Genomic DNA, 20107 nt, shown 5'->3' with positions numbered 1-20107 from the left:
AATATCTTTTAAAAATGTTGGATGTTGGCATCTGTATTTATTCCATCATATCCCATTCATTCCTTAGGCGACTAAACCAAGGAAGAGAGCTGCCCTAACCAGTGAAGCCCCAGAGAGGTCCAAGAAGAGCTTCCAGGGCTTTCTCAGGTGACCCCCCATGAGGAGATGCCACCAGGTACAGAGACGATCTGGGAGCTTGCCGTCCCTCAAGTGAGGCATCTAGATGAGGTGTAGATTCCAGCCCACTGGCTGGCGTTCCTTGTACAAAACAATGTTTGTATTTTCCAAAGGTAAAGAAAGTGTGAAAGGTAAAGAAAGGTATGAAAGAGATTCCTACCTAATGAGCTTTTTCTTTTTTTTACTATCAGATAACTATGCACAAAAGTAATAAGTTGGTTCTCCCTTACCTTCAAGATTGTGTGTGTGTGTGTATGTGTGTGTGTGTGTGTTGGGTGGGAAGACAATTAAAATCTTTTGTTTATAATTTAAAAAAAAACCTATACACTCCACTATTCAAGATTCTTCATTATTTCTAATTGACTGTTATTTTAAGTCATGGGCTGAAACTGATGCCTATGTAGATTTCAGGAGAAAGTTTCCTAAAGGCATGATAGGTAGAAACCATTCACTAATTAATTCTGATGATTCAGTTTACTAACACTAATGACGTTAAGAATTGGGCTGTTAAATGCCTTATTGAGGATTTAGAAGGAAAGAGGCGATTGCTCAGAAAAAGTCAGGGCTAACTGATCATGAGTGGCACTGGGAAGTGGTGGAAGGAGAATGGCTTCTGGAATCAGATAAAACTGTGATCTAAACTAGCTCCTTGGTCGCTCTGAGCTTCATTCCTCTAATCTTTAAAATTGTGGTAATAATAGTCTATTTTAGCGGGTGCTGTGAGCACTAGAGATATTGCAGGAAAATGCATGGTGCCTTGCAGCCACGCAGTAAATGGTAGCCATTATTTCCTTTCTCAGTCTGATGATTTAGCAGGTAGTTGAGAAGCATGCTACAGGGTAATCCATATCCGTTTCCCAATAAGGCATTTCACAAAGATGCTCATACTAGCCTTAGGCAAAAACAGAAACATGAAGTGAAATTATAGCACATTAAGTCACTGAATCTGAAAATTCTGCATGGATAGATGACTGTCCACCCTAAGATGGGTTTCCAGGGGCATGTCACAAGGCCCTGTCATTGGCTCAGTTCTATTCAGTACTTTTATCAATGCCTTGAAAGAAGAAAAACATTGGGAGGTAGAAGTAATATTTTTACAAGCAAGTCAGAATATAAAAGTTCTCAATAAACTATTAAGAAGAAATCTCGCAGAAATTATGTCAAATCCCTGTTAATCAGGAAAATCAAATTTGAATAACAATGAGAAAAAGTGCATGTGTGTGTGTAATAAGAAACACAACAATCAAATGTCATATATGATCATTGATTAGCCCTGAAAATTAGCAACAACTGTAGAATAAATTTTGAGGACAATTATGGATGTTATTTTTAATTTTTAAAAGTATGTTCAAATATTACATTATGATTATGTAAAAGCATATCCTTACGTTCTGAGGTAAAATGTCAAAATATATATACACATAAAATATGTATGCATATATAATTTGTTCATACACATAAATATAGACATTATAACATTTCAGTGATATATAGTGCTGATCATATACATGTGAACATATTTGTGTGTCCTATTTCGAAAGTAAAATAATATTTGTACATGTGCATGTATAATGAAGACCAAGAAAAATTCCCAGAACTGAAGGACATGGCTTTGTATGTTGAAACGGCCTGCTCAGAACACAAACCCACGTGAATGGCATCATAACAAAGTATTCAAATACTGCGGATAAAGAAAATATTCTGCAAATTACCAGAGAGAAAACACAGGCTACATGTAAAGCATAATGAATAAGAATGAAATCAAACAACCAAACAGCAACGCTGGGAGATAGAAAACAACTCTGGGGAAAAAATGAATGCTTTTACCCAGCCAAACTGTCGAGTAGGTGTAAAGATAGAGTTAAGACATTTTTAGACACAGAAGATGTTAAAAGATCTATTTGCGTCAATTGATTTTCAACAAGCAAGCCAAGTCCATTCAATGGGGAAAGAACAGTGTCTTTAACAAACGGTGCTGGGACACGTGGACATCCACTTGCAAAAGGATGAAACTGGACTCCTACGTCACACAGTACACAAAAATTAACTCCCAATGTACAAACAAGCCAAATATAAGACCTAACACCATAAAACTTTTAGAAAAAAACATAAAGGTAAATCTTCATGACCTGAGTTTGACAAAAAATTCTTAGCTATGACACTAAAAGCACAAGCAACAAAAGAAAAACAGATAAATTGAACCTCGTCAAAATTAAAAACTGTTGTGCATCAAAGGATGTGTCCAACAGTAAAAAGCAACCCACAGAATGGGAGAAAGTATGTGCAAATCAGATATCTGTTAAAGATCTAGTATCCAGAATACATAAAGAACTTTCACAACTCACCATCAAAAAGACAAACAACCTGACTAAAAATGGGCCCAGAATTTGAATAGATATTTCCCCAAAGAAGATATACAAATGACTCACAAGTACATGAAATGAAGCCCAACATCATTAGTCATGAAGGAAATACAAATCAAAAGCACAATGAAACACTATTTCACGCCCATTAAGAGATGTGTAATTGAAGAAAATGGAAAATAACAAGTGTTAGTGAGGATATGGAGCAATTGCAACTATTCATTGCTGGTAGGAATATAAAATGTTTCAACTGCCATGGAAAACAGTCAGTTCCTCAAAACATCAAGTATAGAATTACCATATGACGTTGCCCAAGGAATTGACAACAGATACTCAAATACTTATTGTACACAAGTGTTCATAGCAGCACTATTACAATAGTCAAAATGTGGAGGCAATCCAAGTGTTCATCAGTGGATAAGTAAAGAAACATTGTAGTGAATACACACAGTGGAATATTACTCAGCCATTAAAGGTAATGAAATATGGATACACGCTACTACCTGGTTGAACCTGGAAAACTTTGTGCTAAGTGGTTGCCAGAGGCTGGGGGAGGGGAAAATGGAGAGTAACTGCTAAATGCGTATGGAATTTAATTTGGGGGTGATGAAAATGTCTTGAAACTAGACAGAGGTGGTGGTTACACAACATTAGGAATGTATTAAATGATAATGAATTGCTCACTTTAAGGTGATTAATCTCATTGTGTGAATTTAACCTCAACTCTTCAATTTGAAAAAAAGCTCCACATACCTTTTCTAAGGATGATACTGGAAGATTTGCTCCAACAAAATGAGGAAGTGATAAGTAAAGAAGAGGAAGATGTGGCATCCAAGAAACAAGGGATCAAATATCAAAGAGGCAAAGGGACCTGCTGATGACCGTAGATGGAGATCACATGGCAACTGTGCAGCACACCTAAGACACGCCCACCCAGCCCGGGCTGGAGCGGGGCGGGAGCTTCCAGAGGAATGTTCTCCAAGAAGAGAAGACCATTAGACTACCTAATGGATTTGGACGTATATAAAAAAGATTTGTCAACCTGGTGTAGAATTTGGAATGGAATTAGTGAAAACAAATAAAAACGCTTTCAAAAACAGCAATTATTACTTCCAGGGAAAAATGTAAAAGTATACCATATGACTCAGCTGTAAATAGCATTTCACAGTCATTAAAATATGAACACAATATTTATGTAACCAAAATTACAATGTAATTATATAAATACACTGGGAACCAACAGGAAAAGGACACATACGTGTATGTGTTGGTGGCGGGGAGGTGATTTTAGCAGGTGCATCAAAGAGAGTTAAATCCTAATATTCCAGATGGGAAGTCAACAGATAACAATTAAAACTGAAAAAACTCAAGAAGCAATAGGATCAGAATGTTGTTTAGAGACTTGAAGGGAAATACCAATAGGATCAGTTTAAGGGGTTCGAAGAGGTGGCCTCTGGCAAGAGAGGAACACAGGTGCTTCACTGAACTTTTTGACTCTATAAACTATGCGCAGAGGTTGATTTAAAAAACTAAATTAAGTCAAAAGAATTTTAGAATGCCAAAACAGATTGGAGGGGTACACCTTAGACACTGTGGGGGCTCGGGTTAGGGGCTGGGGAGAACAGAGAAGATTTCATCCTTTTTTTCTTTACAAGAATGATGTTAAAAGGATGAAGTGTTCACAATTGTTAATTCCAGGTTGTAGGAAAGCTGGTAAATTTGAACAAATTTCAGTGGTTGTTCAATCTGCCCTTTTCCGTATAGATAACATTTCTTAAATTAACATAATGTAATGAACTATACAACCAGTGACACAGCTGAGTTCGTGGAGAGCTAGCTTCAGGGCTGTTTACACACAGGACAGCCAGCTACCAGCTCAAAATGAATGGTCTTGTAGCAAATGACTGTAGAATTAATAGAAATAGGGCACCCGGATCAAGGGATGCATATCAATAGACCCACAGGGCTCCGTTTCCGTTCTCTGGACCACACCTGGAGAATACAGCAGGGTCCTCTCTAAGGGTGTCACATTTCCTCAGGATATCGCCGAGGGACAAGAGAAGACCTGCAGCCCCCGGCGATGCCGGGTCTGGGAACGCGGGCGCTGGCTGCAGAAACCTGCGGGACTGTCACCTAGAAGAGGGACGGGGTGAGCGATGACTGGCCCAGCCCAAGTGATTGTCATTGAAATCAGGGCGCTGCGAGTGATTAAATTTCTACTTTCCTAAATCCAGTTTTGTATACTTGTTTTCCACTTTTGTGAGAAAGACAAACAACAACAACCAGTAATCTATTCAATAGAGCAATTTCCAAGGTATGACATCCACAGAATTCACTTGATCTTAGCCAAAAGGCCGAGAAGCGATCACAGAATTCAGATCTAGGTTTTTACATTTTCCAGCAATTTAATTGGACTATGATGATCACTGGTAACTACAACTTAATGCACCAATGGCATATGTTGCTACTTTTGGGGGGTTTTTTGGTTTGTTTTCTGTAACCACAAAAACAAAAGGTTTTTGTTCTTGTTGCTTTTTTCACAGGTCTATATAACCCACTTTTTAAACTTAAAAGAGGTCTTAGTGAAGGGCAGGAAAAGTAAAAACTCAGTACAAAGTATAATATAGCTTTTTCTCATAAAGATACTTATTTACCTATTTATACACACAAACGCATGTATGTCAGATGGGTCAAATGACTAAATAGAATAGAATTTTTAGAAATTGGAATTTTTCTGATTATTAACCATATTAGCTAGTTTTTGAGTGTTAATTTCACTGTACTTATATTCATTTATTGCAGCTTAAACTTCAGACTAGTGGAGGGTAAATGTCAAACTGATCTAAGCAAAATGGATTCTCCTTTATCCCTTCTTCTGCAAATAAGGGGAGGCTCAAAAGTACAGGTATTAGAGCTCTTTGACCGTCTCTTCACCTGCCTTCACGAGAAAGGTGTTTAAGCAGGGAAACGCAGGAAGCTGCACTCCTCCAAAACATCGCCCCTGGCCAGTTTCGAAATTCGAGGTTCGGTGGCTGAGGCACTGGGGCTCTGCAGCACCGCTCGTGGAAAGTGAAAACCCCCCTCACTGAAAACTCCATTCCTCCTCTTCCACACACATCGCTGTGCTCCGACGCGGAGCCAGCTGTTGGACCGAGGGGGCCTCCCCCGCCCCCCGAGGACCAGGCGGGCCACGCGCGAGAAAACCCGGCCCAGCCGCGCGGCGGAGGCGTCTCCTACCTTTGCTGCCGGCCTGCGCATCCTTCCGCCGGGCGGGCCCTGGCTCCCGCCGCCCGGGCACAGGCGGCGAGGCCGCTGGCGCCGCCCCGTGACTTTGCCGGAATTCAGGCAGCTGCTGCCTTGGCCCGCAGCTCCAGTTTTCCAGAGTAGCTTCCGCCTCCCCATCAGAGGCATAAATTGTCCACAGGAATTGGCCACGTGCCGACACCAGCTCCCATCCCTGCCTTGGAATTCTCTCCCTTTCAGCCTGAGTCTGCAGCCTCAGAAGCGAATTAACCCATCTGCTGGTGGAGTCACTGAGGATAAAACCTGCGACAGGTTGAGCGACCTGGGGACTCCTACCTGGGGGCGCGGGCGCTCCGCCGCCGCTGCGGAAAAAGCTGGGGTCTGCTGCCCCCTGCCGGCCCTTGTCGGCTTACGCGTCTGTTGCACTTGCCCCTAAGTGTTCCGGCCAGTAGAGCGCTTCAAAGAGAATAAAGGTTGTTTGCGCTTCTGTGGGTTGGAGTGAAGTCTTAACTGCGTCAGAGCGATTGCCTCGAGGCGCTGGGATCGCCCAAGGGGAGGCAGTTTCAGTGTTTCGGAATCTCCAAGCTCTTGCATGAAGCCAACTTTCCACATTAAGCATGTAACATAATCTACCTTATCTCCTATGGTTTGCCCAGCTCTCCAAAGGAGCAAGTCTCTGCAGAATTAGACTCACGAAATTTTTTTAGGAGAAGAAATCGTTGGGTGTCCTGATTCCTGGGTGTGGACTACATCGAAAGCTGATGCCCTTAAAGGCATTTATGGCTGAACAATCAATAAGGGAAAAGACTCAAAAGGGTAGGTTTCATTCAATTTCATTTACTCGAGCACCAACACCCCCTCTGCAGGTTTGGGAACATAAGACGGAAACACAATGTGCAGAGCAAGTTTAACTTCTGCTTCGTGATGTTCATCCTACAAACAGAAAGCAAACAGAACCCTGCATAATTAAGTGCCAAGCTCAATACAAGACACTGAAATGCGCAAACCCAGGCAGATGGTCCCCGGGCAGCATCCCCAGGGTGAACATCCCTCCCAGGCTGGTCCAGGCAACACACTCCAGGCCTTAAAGGCATTTATGGATGAACAATCAATAAGAAAAGAGACCAAAAAGGGAAGGTTTCATTCAGTTTCCAGGACTCTGCCTTGAATTCTGCTCTTTCTACTAGTGCTGGGCTTTGCTTCATTGCTGGGGCTTCCAGGGAGGTCATAGTCCTGCAAATGCGGTAGGTGCTCAATAAATGCTGATTCTGGGTTCTGCGATTGATGACTATGGCAATGACAGGAAGCCAGAGAGCCGAAAGGTCTGGCTCTGGCATTTGATGCCCCGTCAATCCCTGCCCCATCCAGCCTCACTATCAGCGTGACACCCAGCCAGTTACTGAACCTCTCCTCCTTTCTTTATCAGTAAAATGTGAATGATAACAACAGTATGTCCCTCTTGGGGTCAGGCGGAGGAGGAAATGAAATAATTTACCTGAAGTGCTTGGGACGCAGCCATTCGTCAAGCAAGTGTAGCTGATGCTATTGTCGTGCTGCTGCTGTTCCCTCTTCCCAGAGGGAATTTACAAGGCAGCGGTTAAAAGCAGTCACTTGAGATCCAGGGACTGGGGATACTTTCCATCAGCATAACTTTGGGCAAGTGAGTTTCAATTTCCTGATTTATAAAATGGTAAAAAATAATAATAGAGAAAAGGCTGCTATGGGGTTTTACTGTCTGTCCTCAATTCATCATGGTGTTTGCGCCCGGCACAGAGCGGACAAGCCTACAATAAAAGGTATTTGGAAGTAAAATGTGTTTAAAACGATGTGTTTATACGAGCCACCTGTGATTAATTGTCCCTGAGCAATCCATGCCTTTATCTTATTTCACTTCTCCGCTAATTTGTGTCTCAAAAGGCCAGTTCTCAGTGAATCGCCTGTGTCTGCACCTGTGACTCCTTCCCAGCAAAGGCAGGAATGTCTGTAGGACTTTCTTTCAATGGTTTCCCTGCAGTGTCTGACGTGCAGACATTTCCAAAGAAGGGCCTCCAGGACTTTCCATGGGATTACTGCTCATTTTGGCCTGGGCAGGTGGAAAGGCTTCTTGAGAAACCAAATGCAATGACCCTTTAGCTTCCATAGTTAATCAGGTGGTGGAACTTGGTTTTGTAAAGTAGGTCAAATGAAACTGAACAACGTTTGCAATAATCCGTTGCTCCCTGAGTGACAGGGGAGGGCTCTGGGAGAAATCGGGCTAGAGGACCCCTGCAGGAGGCTGGCAGGGAGATGCAGGTTAGCCATCCCTTGACTGTGTATCCTTTAAGAACAATATCCGTTCAACTTATTGAACTGAAATCTCAACTTAGTGGATTTCTTTTTCTCTCTGGCCATTCTTAGGGGACAAGGAAACCAGGTGGGGATGATTCAGAAAAGGGTTTTTTAAAATCCCGGGAACTACTTCCTGCTGCCATGCTCTAAGACTAAGAGCCAGAGCAATTCTATTCTTTCATGAAGGTCAAATGACCTTAGAAAACGAAAACCTCCTTTTATGCATAACGTCAGCTTTTGCTTTTCCGAGGAGCCTGGAGCTCCTCAGTCTGGGGTACTCTCCGCCCTTAGCGGCATATCATGCTCTTTAGGTTAAAATCCACAATACTTGACAAGCAATCAACCCTTTCCCCCGAGCCCCCAGTCATCTGGCGCCAGTCTCATTTTCCTCTCTTATCCCTCCACCCCCAAAGCTCCTCACTTGCTTCTTCTGGTCCAGTTCTAGTCCAGTTCTGGTCCAAGGGGTTTTAAACTCAGATGCCTCCAAGGGCCAGGCAGGTGAGATGAATTCTTGGTGAGAGAGACAAATAGAATTTTTAAAACCACAGCCATTAGCAAACAGAATCACTGTCACGCCTCAGTGTGAGTCCTGCAGCCATACAAAGCCACGCTCACTGTCGCTCTCTCCTCCGAGCCCCCTCCACTCCCCCTCCTCCGCCGGATTTGGCCAGAGCAGCCCAAGCACCCAGTACTCAGCCAGGTGAGGCCAGTGTCCTTCCAACCATCAGAGACAGTCAGTATTTCCAGCGAGGAGGAAGGCACTGGAAGCCAAATAATTGGCCTGTCCTCTGGGATGGGGCGCCAATGAGAACACGATCACACCAGGTCACGCCTCACCTTCCCAGAGGCTGGCGGGTCCAGACCACATCTCCGGGCAGCCGTCCCCTGGTGTTCTGCTCCCTCCCTCTGTGAGTCTCTTCAGGTGCAGCTTCAAGACTGCCCTACTTCCTCGTCTCTGGTACCCAACCTGCCCGAAATGCCGATGAACACACGGTCTGCTGTGGGGAGGAAATGGACCCTGAAGGAAACTCCCTGCATTTCCCGCCTGGCGGGGGGGGGGCGCAAACTTCCTGCAGCCAGATGGAGACTCTCCTTCTTCTGGGGCTTCCCTCCCTCGCCCCTGCCCTCGCCCTCCCCTCATTTACCAGCAGGTGGGCGCTCCCCTTGTCACCCTGCGGTGTGGCCTCGACCGCAGGGCTCCCTCCAGCTCTGGCTCTCCCTCTTCTCTCTGCCTTCATTGCCATTCCCGGGAGACCGCCCACATGCATTCCTTCCACGTCATGTTCCACCAGCTCTGTCCCTGTGGCCTGTCTCCTCCTCCCACCAGGATGCTGACCCCCCCACCGTTGCTAAGTTCAAGGAACATTTTCAGGCCTTACCTTTATAAAGGAGCATTTTGATTGCGTAGAAACAGGCGCTCAGACAGCGCTGATGAATGAACGGAGCCGGGGTGTTCCCCTCCAGATGCTCATTTGGGGCTTGAACGCTGTTGGGAGTTGGGAGGTCCCTCCTAACACTCTCTTCACACACCCCCTCGTTGACTGGGGGTGGGGGAGCTGCCTGGGAGGAAAATACTGGGATGCTGGTACTGCAATGCCTATTGAAGTCCAAGGATAGAAAGAGGTGACTCTGGGCTAAGGGGTGACCAACTTGTTGAAAAACACCCAGACTTTCTGAGAGAGAATGTGCCATTAAGGTGAAAAGGCCCTGCAACCCTGCAGGGGTTGACCTAACACCATGATGTCAGGTTGGAGGGACTATTGGCTTGAGAGAGAATATGGGGTTAATTCAAGAAACCCACTCCAGCCAAAACGCACACGTGGGTCTGCTTTGTGGATGAAGGACTGATGATCATGACAATCAAAGACTGAAGCACTTTGGACCCCCAAGCAGCTTTGTGGTGGTACAGCCCTGACCCACATAAGGGGGAGGGTCTCCTCCCCCTCAGCGAGTCTCCTTTTCCAGGTACAATGACAGATCGGAGTTTATGGGTGGGGGGCCACCCAGAATAGAAAGTCCCTTTACCTAGCAAAGACACAACGATGGTGGAGAATTCTGACACCACCAGCAGGGATCAGAGGGGAGGACACATTTCTGGCTGGACCTTCAGTAGAAGCAGATGTGCTTGAAGCTACTTGGGCAAACTCCAAGGATTTGATCTGTGTCAAGGTGGGAGAAGGAAGAGTTCCAGGGGAGTGCTGGTGAGAAGCTATGGAGGGGCTGAGTTAGGGACCACAAGTGAACAGATCCAGATTTACAGTGAAAAGACTGAAGCTTAAGCTGCAAGGCCCTTCCTTCCATGGGTCCCATGGCAGATGGTGCTTTCCAAGATGGCAGCAACAGGACTGCCCTTCATAAATGTTCCTCTTACAGTGAGGTTGACACTCTGTATTTTCCCCTTGAGTCTGGGCAGGCCTGTGAATATGGTGGGGGTGATGTCTGTGACTTTCCAGGATAGGTCATAAAAGAGATGTAACTTCTACCTGATTCTCTTGGAACCCAGCTGCCATGCTGCCAGGAAGCCCAGGATCCAAGGAGAGGATGCAGGTGCCCTGGACCACGGTTCCAGCTCAGGTCCCCAGTGACAGGCAGGATCCACCCTGAGACGCGAGCATGAGGAAACCTTTGAGAAGATCCCAGCCCTGACCACCATCTGCCTGAAACCTCAGAGGGACCAACGGTGAGAGAACCACCTGGCTGAGCCCAGTCAACCTCCAGAATTGTGAGACCATAAAAAGATTGCTCTTATTTTAAGTCACCATGTTCTGGGGTGACTCATTCCACAGCAATAGGTGACTTCAGTGCACCCTCTGAGTCTCTGGAAGGGTCCTAGTGATGCATTCATGTAGTCATATGCTTTTGTAAAATTCACAAAATAAAATATTTTAGACGCAGTTGGTTACAATTGCTGTCTCTCTCCCCACTCACTTTCCCTCCATCTCTTTATGTTAAATGGCATCAGAGTGGGTGTGGCACTTTGGGGATTCAGCGAAAGGTGAGTCGAGTTTGGGTTCCGAGGGACGCATTTCTGTGGCATGGAGCCACTTCTGTGGAAGTCACTGTTAGCTGTCCCAGTGTAAAAGGGCTTCCAGAACATTCCAAACATCTGCTATGCTGACTTACCCAACGGTGCAACAAGAACGTGCCGGACCATGGATTAGATCACGATTATGTAAACTGATGTGTGGCTTTGAGACGTCCCAAGCTAGAAGAGAGTCCTGGGAAGTTTTCCAGAATCTTACAGCTCAAACATAAAAAGAGTTTGATGGAGGCGTCCCTAAATTTGACAACAATCCTGAAAAGTTGTCTTTCATTATCAATAAGAAGTCATGATGCTGCAAGTTTGAAGATCTATGGATAAGAAATTCTAGAGAAGGGGTGAATTATTTTTCTATTCTCTCACAGTGTTTGATGTTACAAAATCATCACTATAGGGAGAGTCGGTCAAAGTATACGCAGTGCAACAGGTTCGGGCAAGAGCGTTACAGAGATAGGTCAGGAATTCGCTTAACAAAATACTCTGCTTTCCTGGCTTTCGTTTGTATTTGGTGGTAGTGGTGGGCAGAGTCGACTTCGCCGGGAGCCTGAGATTTGGCTGAGCAAGGTGTCGTGACCTCTGTTGTTCTCTGCCGTCGGGACACACAGGGTACATCTTCCTTGAATTCTCAGAAGCATCTGGCTCCATCGACCACTCCCACCTTCAAAAAATTTTCACTTCCCTTGGCTTCTCCGAAGCCCCACTGTCAGTTCTCTCCAGCTAACTGTTTATCACCGCAGAAGACTTCCCTTTTCCACCCCAGGTCCTCCCTTCCTCTCTTGGGGTAATCTCATCCACTTCCCCTTGTTTTAGTGTTATGTGTACCTGCCTCCACATCTCCAGCCCAGGCCTCTTTCCTGGGCCTGAGACCAGGAATCGGCAGACAGTTCCCGCGAAGAGCCAGGTAGTAAACACCGCGCAGGCTCGCTGGCCAGCGGAGCCTCCGTCTCAGTTGCTCACACGCCCTCGTCGCGCAAACGCAGCCACGGCCAGCAGCAAAGGGACAGGCCTGGCTGAGCCCTACGACTTTATTTACAAACACAGGAGGGTGTCCCAGAGGCTACCCTTTGCCAGCGCCTGCTCTAGACCCAAGCAGTAAGCTGCTGTTCACGAGGTCCCAAATATAACGTGTCTCCAAACAAGCTCACCTTTTTCTTTGCCCTGTGTTCCTGCTCCGTGGAGAAACCACTATCCACCAGGGAGCCAAGACAGAAATGCGGGCTCCAGCCTTGATTCAGTCAGCCACAAAATCCTGTCAGTTCTGCTTTCTGATGTCTCCCTGATCCAGGCCTGTCTCTCCACCGCCTTTCAGAGCCCTCTCGTCTCCCACCGCCTTCCTCCATGCTCACCACACTGCAGGCCGAAGGATGAGGCCTCTCTTCCATTTTGGACCCCTTCCAGGGTCGCTGCTGTCTGTGTTGACTGTGTCAAGAGGCCTGGTGGCTTCTCCACCATTTCCAGTCGCAGCCTAAATTACTTTCAGTTGCCTGGATGGAACTTTTGCCTCTGTGACTTTGCACATTGATTCTTTCTGCTTAGAACACGCTGCTCCTGTTTCTCATTCCTCCTGCTTGTCTCCATCTCAACTTGATGTCCCTTCCTCCAGCTGAGCGCACGTCCCTCCGGGGCTCCGCGGAGGCTCCAGCTTAAACCCGCACGGCCCCCACCCGGTTAGCTGGAGAACTCCCCGAAGCTGGGTTAGTATCTCCCCTTGTCTGCCCAGCGCTAAGCACGGGGCCGCAGACACTGACAGAGGCATTGACTGCAGAGTGGTGCCCACCTCAGTGCTTCCTATTCTGAAACCCTGCTCCCGCCCCAAGTCCACGCTTCCCTCAGGGACCTTCAGACACCTTGGCTGGACTGTGCAGCTGGTGGGGGTGGGCAGGAGATGAGGGAGGGATCATTACTTGGGGTCCAGTTGTGATGCGGGGGCTTCGCTTTAGCTGGTGTTTTATATCCGTGCAGAGATGGTAGGTCTCCGCTGAGCACCTGAGGGGCCGGAGCAGGCCTGGGCTCCTCCAGCCTCTGGATTCCAGGTCCAAGTGCGGAGCCGCTGCTGCTCAGGTGACATCAATCCGGCCTTAATAGTCTGGGCAGGGGAGGCGGGGCGCAGTGGCGGGGGAGGGGACCTCTCCCATTGGACCCACACTTCTGAGCTCTCAGAAATCAGCCAAAGTTCGGGTGCAGCTCCCTAATTTAAAAATTCTATAACTTTAGATTCTCCCTTCGCAAGTTTCTGTCCTTTGGGAGTTCTCTTTAATGTTACAGAAGCATTTACGTTATCCTGGGTCCTCTTAAATATATATCCAAATACATACATATGAGCCAAATATATACACATATAGTAAATACAAATGCACATATCTAAATACATATACCTAAATATATACATAAAGCTCCAAATATAAATGCACATATCCAAATATATACATATAGATCCAAAAATATACACAAATCAAATATAAACACATTTATCCAAATATATACACACATATAAAATATGAATAGACACATCAAGTTATACACATATGTACCTAAATATATACATATATCCAAACATATACACATGTATCAAATATAAACACACATATCCAAATATGTACATATATATCCAAATATGCACATATGCCCAAATATATACACATTTAGCAAATACAAACACATATATTTAAATACATATACCTAAATATATATGTATCACTCCAAATATATACACATATATTCAAACATATATATACATATCCAAATATATACGTATGTACAGATATAAAAACATATATCCAAATATATTTTAATATACTTATATTAAATGCAGATATATGTGTTCTTACTTTTATTTTGAAATAATTATAAACACACAGGAAGTTACAAGAATAGCGCCGAGAGGTCTGGTGTAAACCATCACCCAGCCACGCAGCCTCATCCAAAGTTAGCACCTTGCATAACTGTAGTTCACTATCAATACCAGGAAATCGCCATTGGCACAATGTAACGAACAAGTCTGCAGACCTGGCTCAGATTTCACCAGCTTTTATATGTATTCATTATTTTTTCCTTAAAAGATGTCAATGTTCTCTATATGTCTTGTCTCTCTCTCTCTCCCCCAAATACTGTGAAAAAAAGATCTTTGTCATAATTAGCTTAGAGAATAATGAGTTTTAGGGGCGGGAAGGATGATTTGTTTCCTCTCTTTGTTTTGTCCATAGTGAATCTGGACGTCAGAGCACACACCTGCCTCGTGCTGACTCAGAGCTGGTAAATTATCAGAGTTACTGTCTTCTTTTCTGCTGATATTTTTCATAAGCATTTAGTAAGTCTAAGGAGATGTCCGATGAAAACCGCTTTTTTTCAAAAACGAATAAACATCTTGATTTTTGTAAGCACAGCTCAATTAAGGAAATACCCCCTTGCTGGACACTGAGTTGCTCGGTCAGGTCTTGCTTAGAAACTGCTCCTGGGAGGGTTACATTTTAACTCCAGTGCTGGCTGAGCAAGCCTGCTATCTCTTCACGAGGCCTCAGGGCTGATAAGTATCTCATCCCATGGTCCCAGGGACTGAGGCACAAAGGCGAACAAACAGGAGGGAAAGGTCGAGTAAAGAGAGAAGAGCCACCTTCAGATGGATGAGAACGTGGTTCCTAGGTCTTACGCCCTAATAAACTAACACAGTGAGAGCAACCTGCAAACTGGCGTGAGGGGCAAAGATAAACTTCCTAAGAACCTTCGCAGCCGGGAAAGCATACTTTGAGCCCTTAATAGAGTAATTATTTTGTGTAGTTTTTGCTTTGCAATGACATGGTTTTTTGGGGGGGAGATTCAAGACGTCCCTGGTAAAGAAATGGGCTGCCTTAGAACAACAGTTCCCAGATGGCAGTGCCCGGGCTAGGAGGAGCCGACCTGGGGCTGGAGGAAGGTGGGCTGTTGGTGAGGGGGGAGGGAGAAGGTGACAGGTGCGGACATTGGGTCAGCGTCGCAAGGGCCACACAGGCTCACCTGGGATGATGTCACCTGGCCACCGCTCCCACCTCGAGCAGAGTGGGTGCAAGTGAGACCACCGGGGGCTCTACCCAACTCCCCCGATGAGGTCGGCTGTCCCTCGTGTTCATCACTTTTCTCGTAAGGTGCTTGCAAGGAGTTCACCATTTTCATGCCAGGATGGGAGAAAGTAGCTCAGTCTTCCCTTCCTAAGGGAACCAGCGTGGATCTTGGGTGCCAGCCCCTTGCTGGGCAGCGCCTCCTTCTTGTTTTTATGTCCTTACCCCTGGCTACAAGTACAGTCGTGTCCTCCGCAAGTCTCAGGTGCAGAAGTTTCCTGGGGTCCCTTTAGGCGGAGGCTGCAGCGGGGAGGGGCCAGTAGAGACTGTGACGTGTACCTTTTATATAATCCTAGAAGAATCTAACCCCTACGTGGCCAATAAACACTGAATGAACTGAACTCAGTGAGAACACACATCTCGGAATTTACTCAACCTGCCGATGCTCTACACAGAGGGCCTCTATCTCTTTCCTCAGTTTCTGCCATTTTTCAAATGGAAAATGACTTACATTGAATGAATCATCTTTACAGTCTTGGGCAAAACCACTGCCCAACATCCCTCTAACAGCCGGTATGGGATTCCCATGCAGGATCTAGGAGAGTCTGTGGCTACATGCCTACCCTGTGCCTGTGAGGCTGAACCACTTAGAGCCGTGCTGAGGTGGAAATTCTACGGACCCACACCGTCTGCTCCCAAGCCACGCATCCCCCTTTGTTCTTCTCTTGTCACAGGACAGAACAGGGCGCACAATAGCCGAACTGTGCTTCGTTGTTTACCTGTGTCCTCGTGACGCTCATGCGTCATGAAGGAGTGAAGGACACATAGAAGGACATCGCAGGGCAACTTCATTTACAAAATAACATTTGTAGAACCAGATATATTCCAGAAGCTTCCAAGAGGAAAGAAGGCAAAAGGCATACCACCACCACCCATATTAAAACAATAAACAGGAAAAGGACATTTACGTGGATGTAGATTTTCTGACAACATTGTTCCCAAGGTGCCGTATCCATGAGGCGGTGTAGAAGTATTTTAAGTGGAAATAAATGCATAGTGGAAACATCATGTGTTACTAGAGTCTGTTTTGCTTTTTTTTTTTTCCCCAAAGGACTTTCTCAAACATACTGGCATAATCCCCCTAAGAGATATTTCGGGTATTTTAAGAGAAGCGTCTTCCTGGGGCTGATTTCTCAACTTGCTTCCATCTTGAGTCCCCTTTAATAAACTGGGCCACTAGGAGGGAAGAGGAGGGAAAAGCCAGGACGCAGTGGGAAACCAGGAAACGGGCCAGGGCATCCTGGTCCTTCACGGTGGTGCTGCCTTCTTGCTCTCGGGCACGTTTTGTTATTGAGAATTCTGCGCACACGGTACTTCAGTCCCGGGCAATTCTAGAGGAAGTTCCACCCAGGACGATTGGTACCCACCTCTACATTTTGCTGGTTACTTTATAGAAAGGGATTTCACAGCCTGGAGGAAGGAGTGTTTTTAGTTCTTATTTCACGATTAAAATAGAGTCCATTCCTGAATATTACTGAACACTCATGTAGGAGTTTTAAAAGATGGACTAGTTGGTCATTCTAGCCTTAAGCCAGGGAACATGCAGAACCAACATTTAAAATGGAGACATTCTTTAAACTTAGTTTAACCACTCTTGCTTTATTTCCTGAGGATGAGAATGTGACACCCTGGGACTTCATTTGGGGGAAAAGATCAACAAACATAATTTATAATCATGGTAAACATATGAGTCCACTGGACGTAAAGAAATTTTGATAACAGTGGAATATTTTAACTCACGCAGTGATTTCTACAGTTTGGTAGGATGTGGGGATGGTAACAGGGATGCTCTGGCTTCAGGTTGTCACCTGAGGCCTAAGTAGACTGTGTCCATTCTCTGCACCCCTGGTGAACTAAGGGACCTTGGGAAAGATACGCTTTCCCAGCCTGAGCCACCCTCTCTGAAGCGGGGATGATAATAATGATGTTGCTTGCTTTGGAGGTTTTTTGAAACAAGGCAGAGGGTCTGACATAGGAAAGTTCTCAGCAAGTGTTAGTTATCAGTGAGAAAAAGAAGGAAGGAAAGATGAGTAAGGGGGAGATGATGGGCTAGGGGTGTACGCAGACGCAGAGAGAGGCGGGAGAAACGCCGCGGGGGCGGGGCCGCTCCACCGCTTCCCAGCATCTATTGCAGACTCCGCTCTCAAACATTTTGTAAGATCCTCCAGTCAAGGTAATGTTTGAACCCTTCGGAGCACAGTGGCAATGGGCAGGCAGCTAAGAGAATAATTAACCACGTGGGATTATCTTCTTTGAGGGTGCGTTTCCTGTCATGCAAGTCAATGACATCTTGGGATTGGGACATACTGTTTTCCGGACACTGCTGTCCAGTCCCAAAATGGAGCATAAGGAGGTGGTCCTTCTACTTCTTTTATTCCTGAAATCAGGTAAGATTTAAAGATTTTTTTCCACTTTAATCAATATTTTTTCCCTAGCAATATATTAAAAATAGGTACATGATGGTTTTAGGTGCCAATTGTTGCATTTCTCTTTTTGACTCATGAAATCTAAGACTGAGGAATTCTTCAAGACATAAATTTAGTTTCTCTTGTGTGAATATTGGAGACAAATGGGCGGGGAAAATAATAAATGACATTTTAAATCTAAAAGATGGAGCCCCGGTAATGGGTTATTTTAGTTGGAAAAAAATAGCCCATATAGCCAACAACCCCAAAAGTTGTGAGTCTCTTTGCCTGGTTCTCAGTTTGGTTAATTTAGACCATAAAAGGTACCGTACTCTTCTGATTTTCACAGGTGAACAATGAAATGTCTCTGACCACAGTCTTTGACCAGTCTGTGGTTGTGGTCACCAGTTCCCTGTTTGTTATGGCTTAAGGAAGGTTTTCCACACACATAACTTTGCTTCTGATGCTGGAGACATCGCATCGATTTGTAGGATGGTGCGCATGTTCAAGAAATCCCCACTGGGTGCTCACCGCCGGCCAGGCACGTTTTTATCCATACATGCATGTGTGTGTGTATGTGTATGTGTGTGTGTGTGTGTGTCCTTTACCAAACACCAGCTTATTTAGCTAGTGCACTAGGTATTGTCCCCATTTTATAGGTGAGGAAATCTGTCCTTAGGAAAATCACCATTATTTGCCTAATGACCGAACCCCCAAATCCAGGAAGTGAAGAAACCAGATCTTAAGCCAGGGCTCTCCGAGAAGGAATCTGGCGCTCTTCTCACTTTTTCAACGTTGTCCAAATCTTCTTTAAAATAGTCCAAGCAGGGGGGAGGGTATAGCTCAAGTGGTAGAGCGCTTGCTTAGCATGCACGAGGTCCTGGGTTCAAGTCCCAGTACCTCCTCTAAAAATAAATAAACCTAGTTACCTCCCCCCACCAAAATAAAATAATAATAATAATTAAATAAAAAATAAAACAGAAAGCTAAAAAAAAAAATAGTCCAAGCACATCTTTGTAGTCCCTTTTTATGGTCAGCTTTATGAGGTACAATTTACGTGCTATGCAATTCACCCATGAAAGCATACAGTCCAATGGTTCTCAGTATATTCAGAGCGGTGCAACCATCACAGCACTTTTTAGAACATTTTTAATCTCCTTCAGATAAGCTCCACACCCCTTCGCTGACACCTCCAACCGTCTTCTCCCCTCCCCCACCACCGCCATCCCCATCCAGCCCCTGGCCAGCACAAATCTACTTTCCGTCTCTGCCTTGCTTGTTTTAGATATTTCCTGTAAATAGAATCATACATTACGCCAGTAGTTCTTTATAATAAATAATGTATAGATATTTGAAATTTGATTTATAAATAGCCAGACAAAATTTTACAAGTTGTACTTGATTTAACTTTCCTTTTTTTTTTTTTTTTAAAAATGAAGTGTTTCATCTTTCCAGAGCACTGCAATGACGAGGGAGAGGAAAAATCTACTGAGGATTGAGCCCAGGACCTCAAGTGTGCTAGGCATGCACCCTACCCCTAGGCTATTTCCCTCCCGCCTGTGCTTTAGAGTCAAATACATTTGAATTTAGTGGAGACATACAAAGAAATATCAAAGGAAAAGACAGAGCAGAAGAGTGTATGAAGAGGTTTTTGTGGGAAATGGTAGTGTGGGGGTTCAGAGATGCACACTCTATTTTAGCCTCTGGAAAGCAGGACCTGGAACTTGGACTAATTCGGTGGGTCACACCCAGATGTGAGAACAAACTTCTCGGCAGCAGGATTAACATACGTCTTCGCCAGCTTCGGAGGAAGTAGTCTTTCATAAGCTCTTTTTGAAAAGAAGGCATTTACTCTGCCTTTCCGTGGAAGCGTTTCCTCTTTCCAGAGCGCTGCGATGACCAGGGGGAAGAGAAAGCTTCCTTTACAGCTGTCCTCAGTGAGAGGGAATAAATGGTTTACATTTCACAAACTGCTAATTCTTTTCTTTCAAACACACAAGCATGGGTGCACATATACACACCACAGTGATGAAACCAAACCCCACGTTATTATTATTTTTTTTAAATGGAGGTACAAGGGATGGAACCCAGGACCTTGTGCGTGGTAAGCACATGCCCTACCACTGAGCTACACCGTGCCCCCAAACCCCACATTATTAAAAAAGGGTCCTTGCTTTGGTAGCAATATACATCTACATTCAGCCTAGATTATAAAAGCACTTTTCTTTCTAAAAAGATTTGTTTCGTATTTCTGGGTCAATAAATAAACTGTATTATACCACATTGCCATATGCCTTGAAGTTAAAGAAAGAGAATATTGAGGGAAAGCTTTCCAAACTAAAAAGAAAAAAAAAATTCTTTTTTGGGATATTTCTTGGAGCTCCTAAGGTGAGTCTCAGTGGCTATATGCTGTGGAACATAATAACATCACATAAGCAAAGATAAATTAACTAAAGGGCG

At 45.0% G+C, this 20107-nt stretch overlaps 1 protein-coding gene across 4 annotated transcripts in view; it reads left to right on the top strand.

The window, feature by feature from the left end:
* Window positions 1–17506: 17506 nt before the first annotated feature.
* Window positions 17507–20107, top strand: part of PLG (plasminogen) — a 41771-nt gene continuing 39170 nt past the window's right edge. For all 4 annotated transcript variants that reach the window (XM_072966347.1, XM_072966345.1, XM_031679902.2 and 1 more), the window contains exon 1: window positions 17507–17629. In XM_072966347.1, coding sequence (XP_072822448.1) covers window positions 17515–17629 — 115 coding nt within the window. In that variant the 5' untranslated portion in view covers window positions 17507–17514. The remainder of the gene's footprint in view (window positions 17630–20107) is intronic.

This window comes from Vicugna pacos, chromosome 8 (assembly GCF_048564905.1).
Source record: "Vicugna pacos chromosome 8, VicPac4, whole genome shotgun sequence".
In the NCBI taxonomy this organism is placed as follows: Eukaryota; Metazoa; Chordata; class Mammalia; order Artiodactyla; family Camelidae; genus Vicugna; species Vicugna pacos.
The sequence above is the reverse complement of the archived record's forward strand: the minus strand, read 5'-3'. Positions and strand labels throughout refer to the sequence as shown.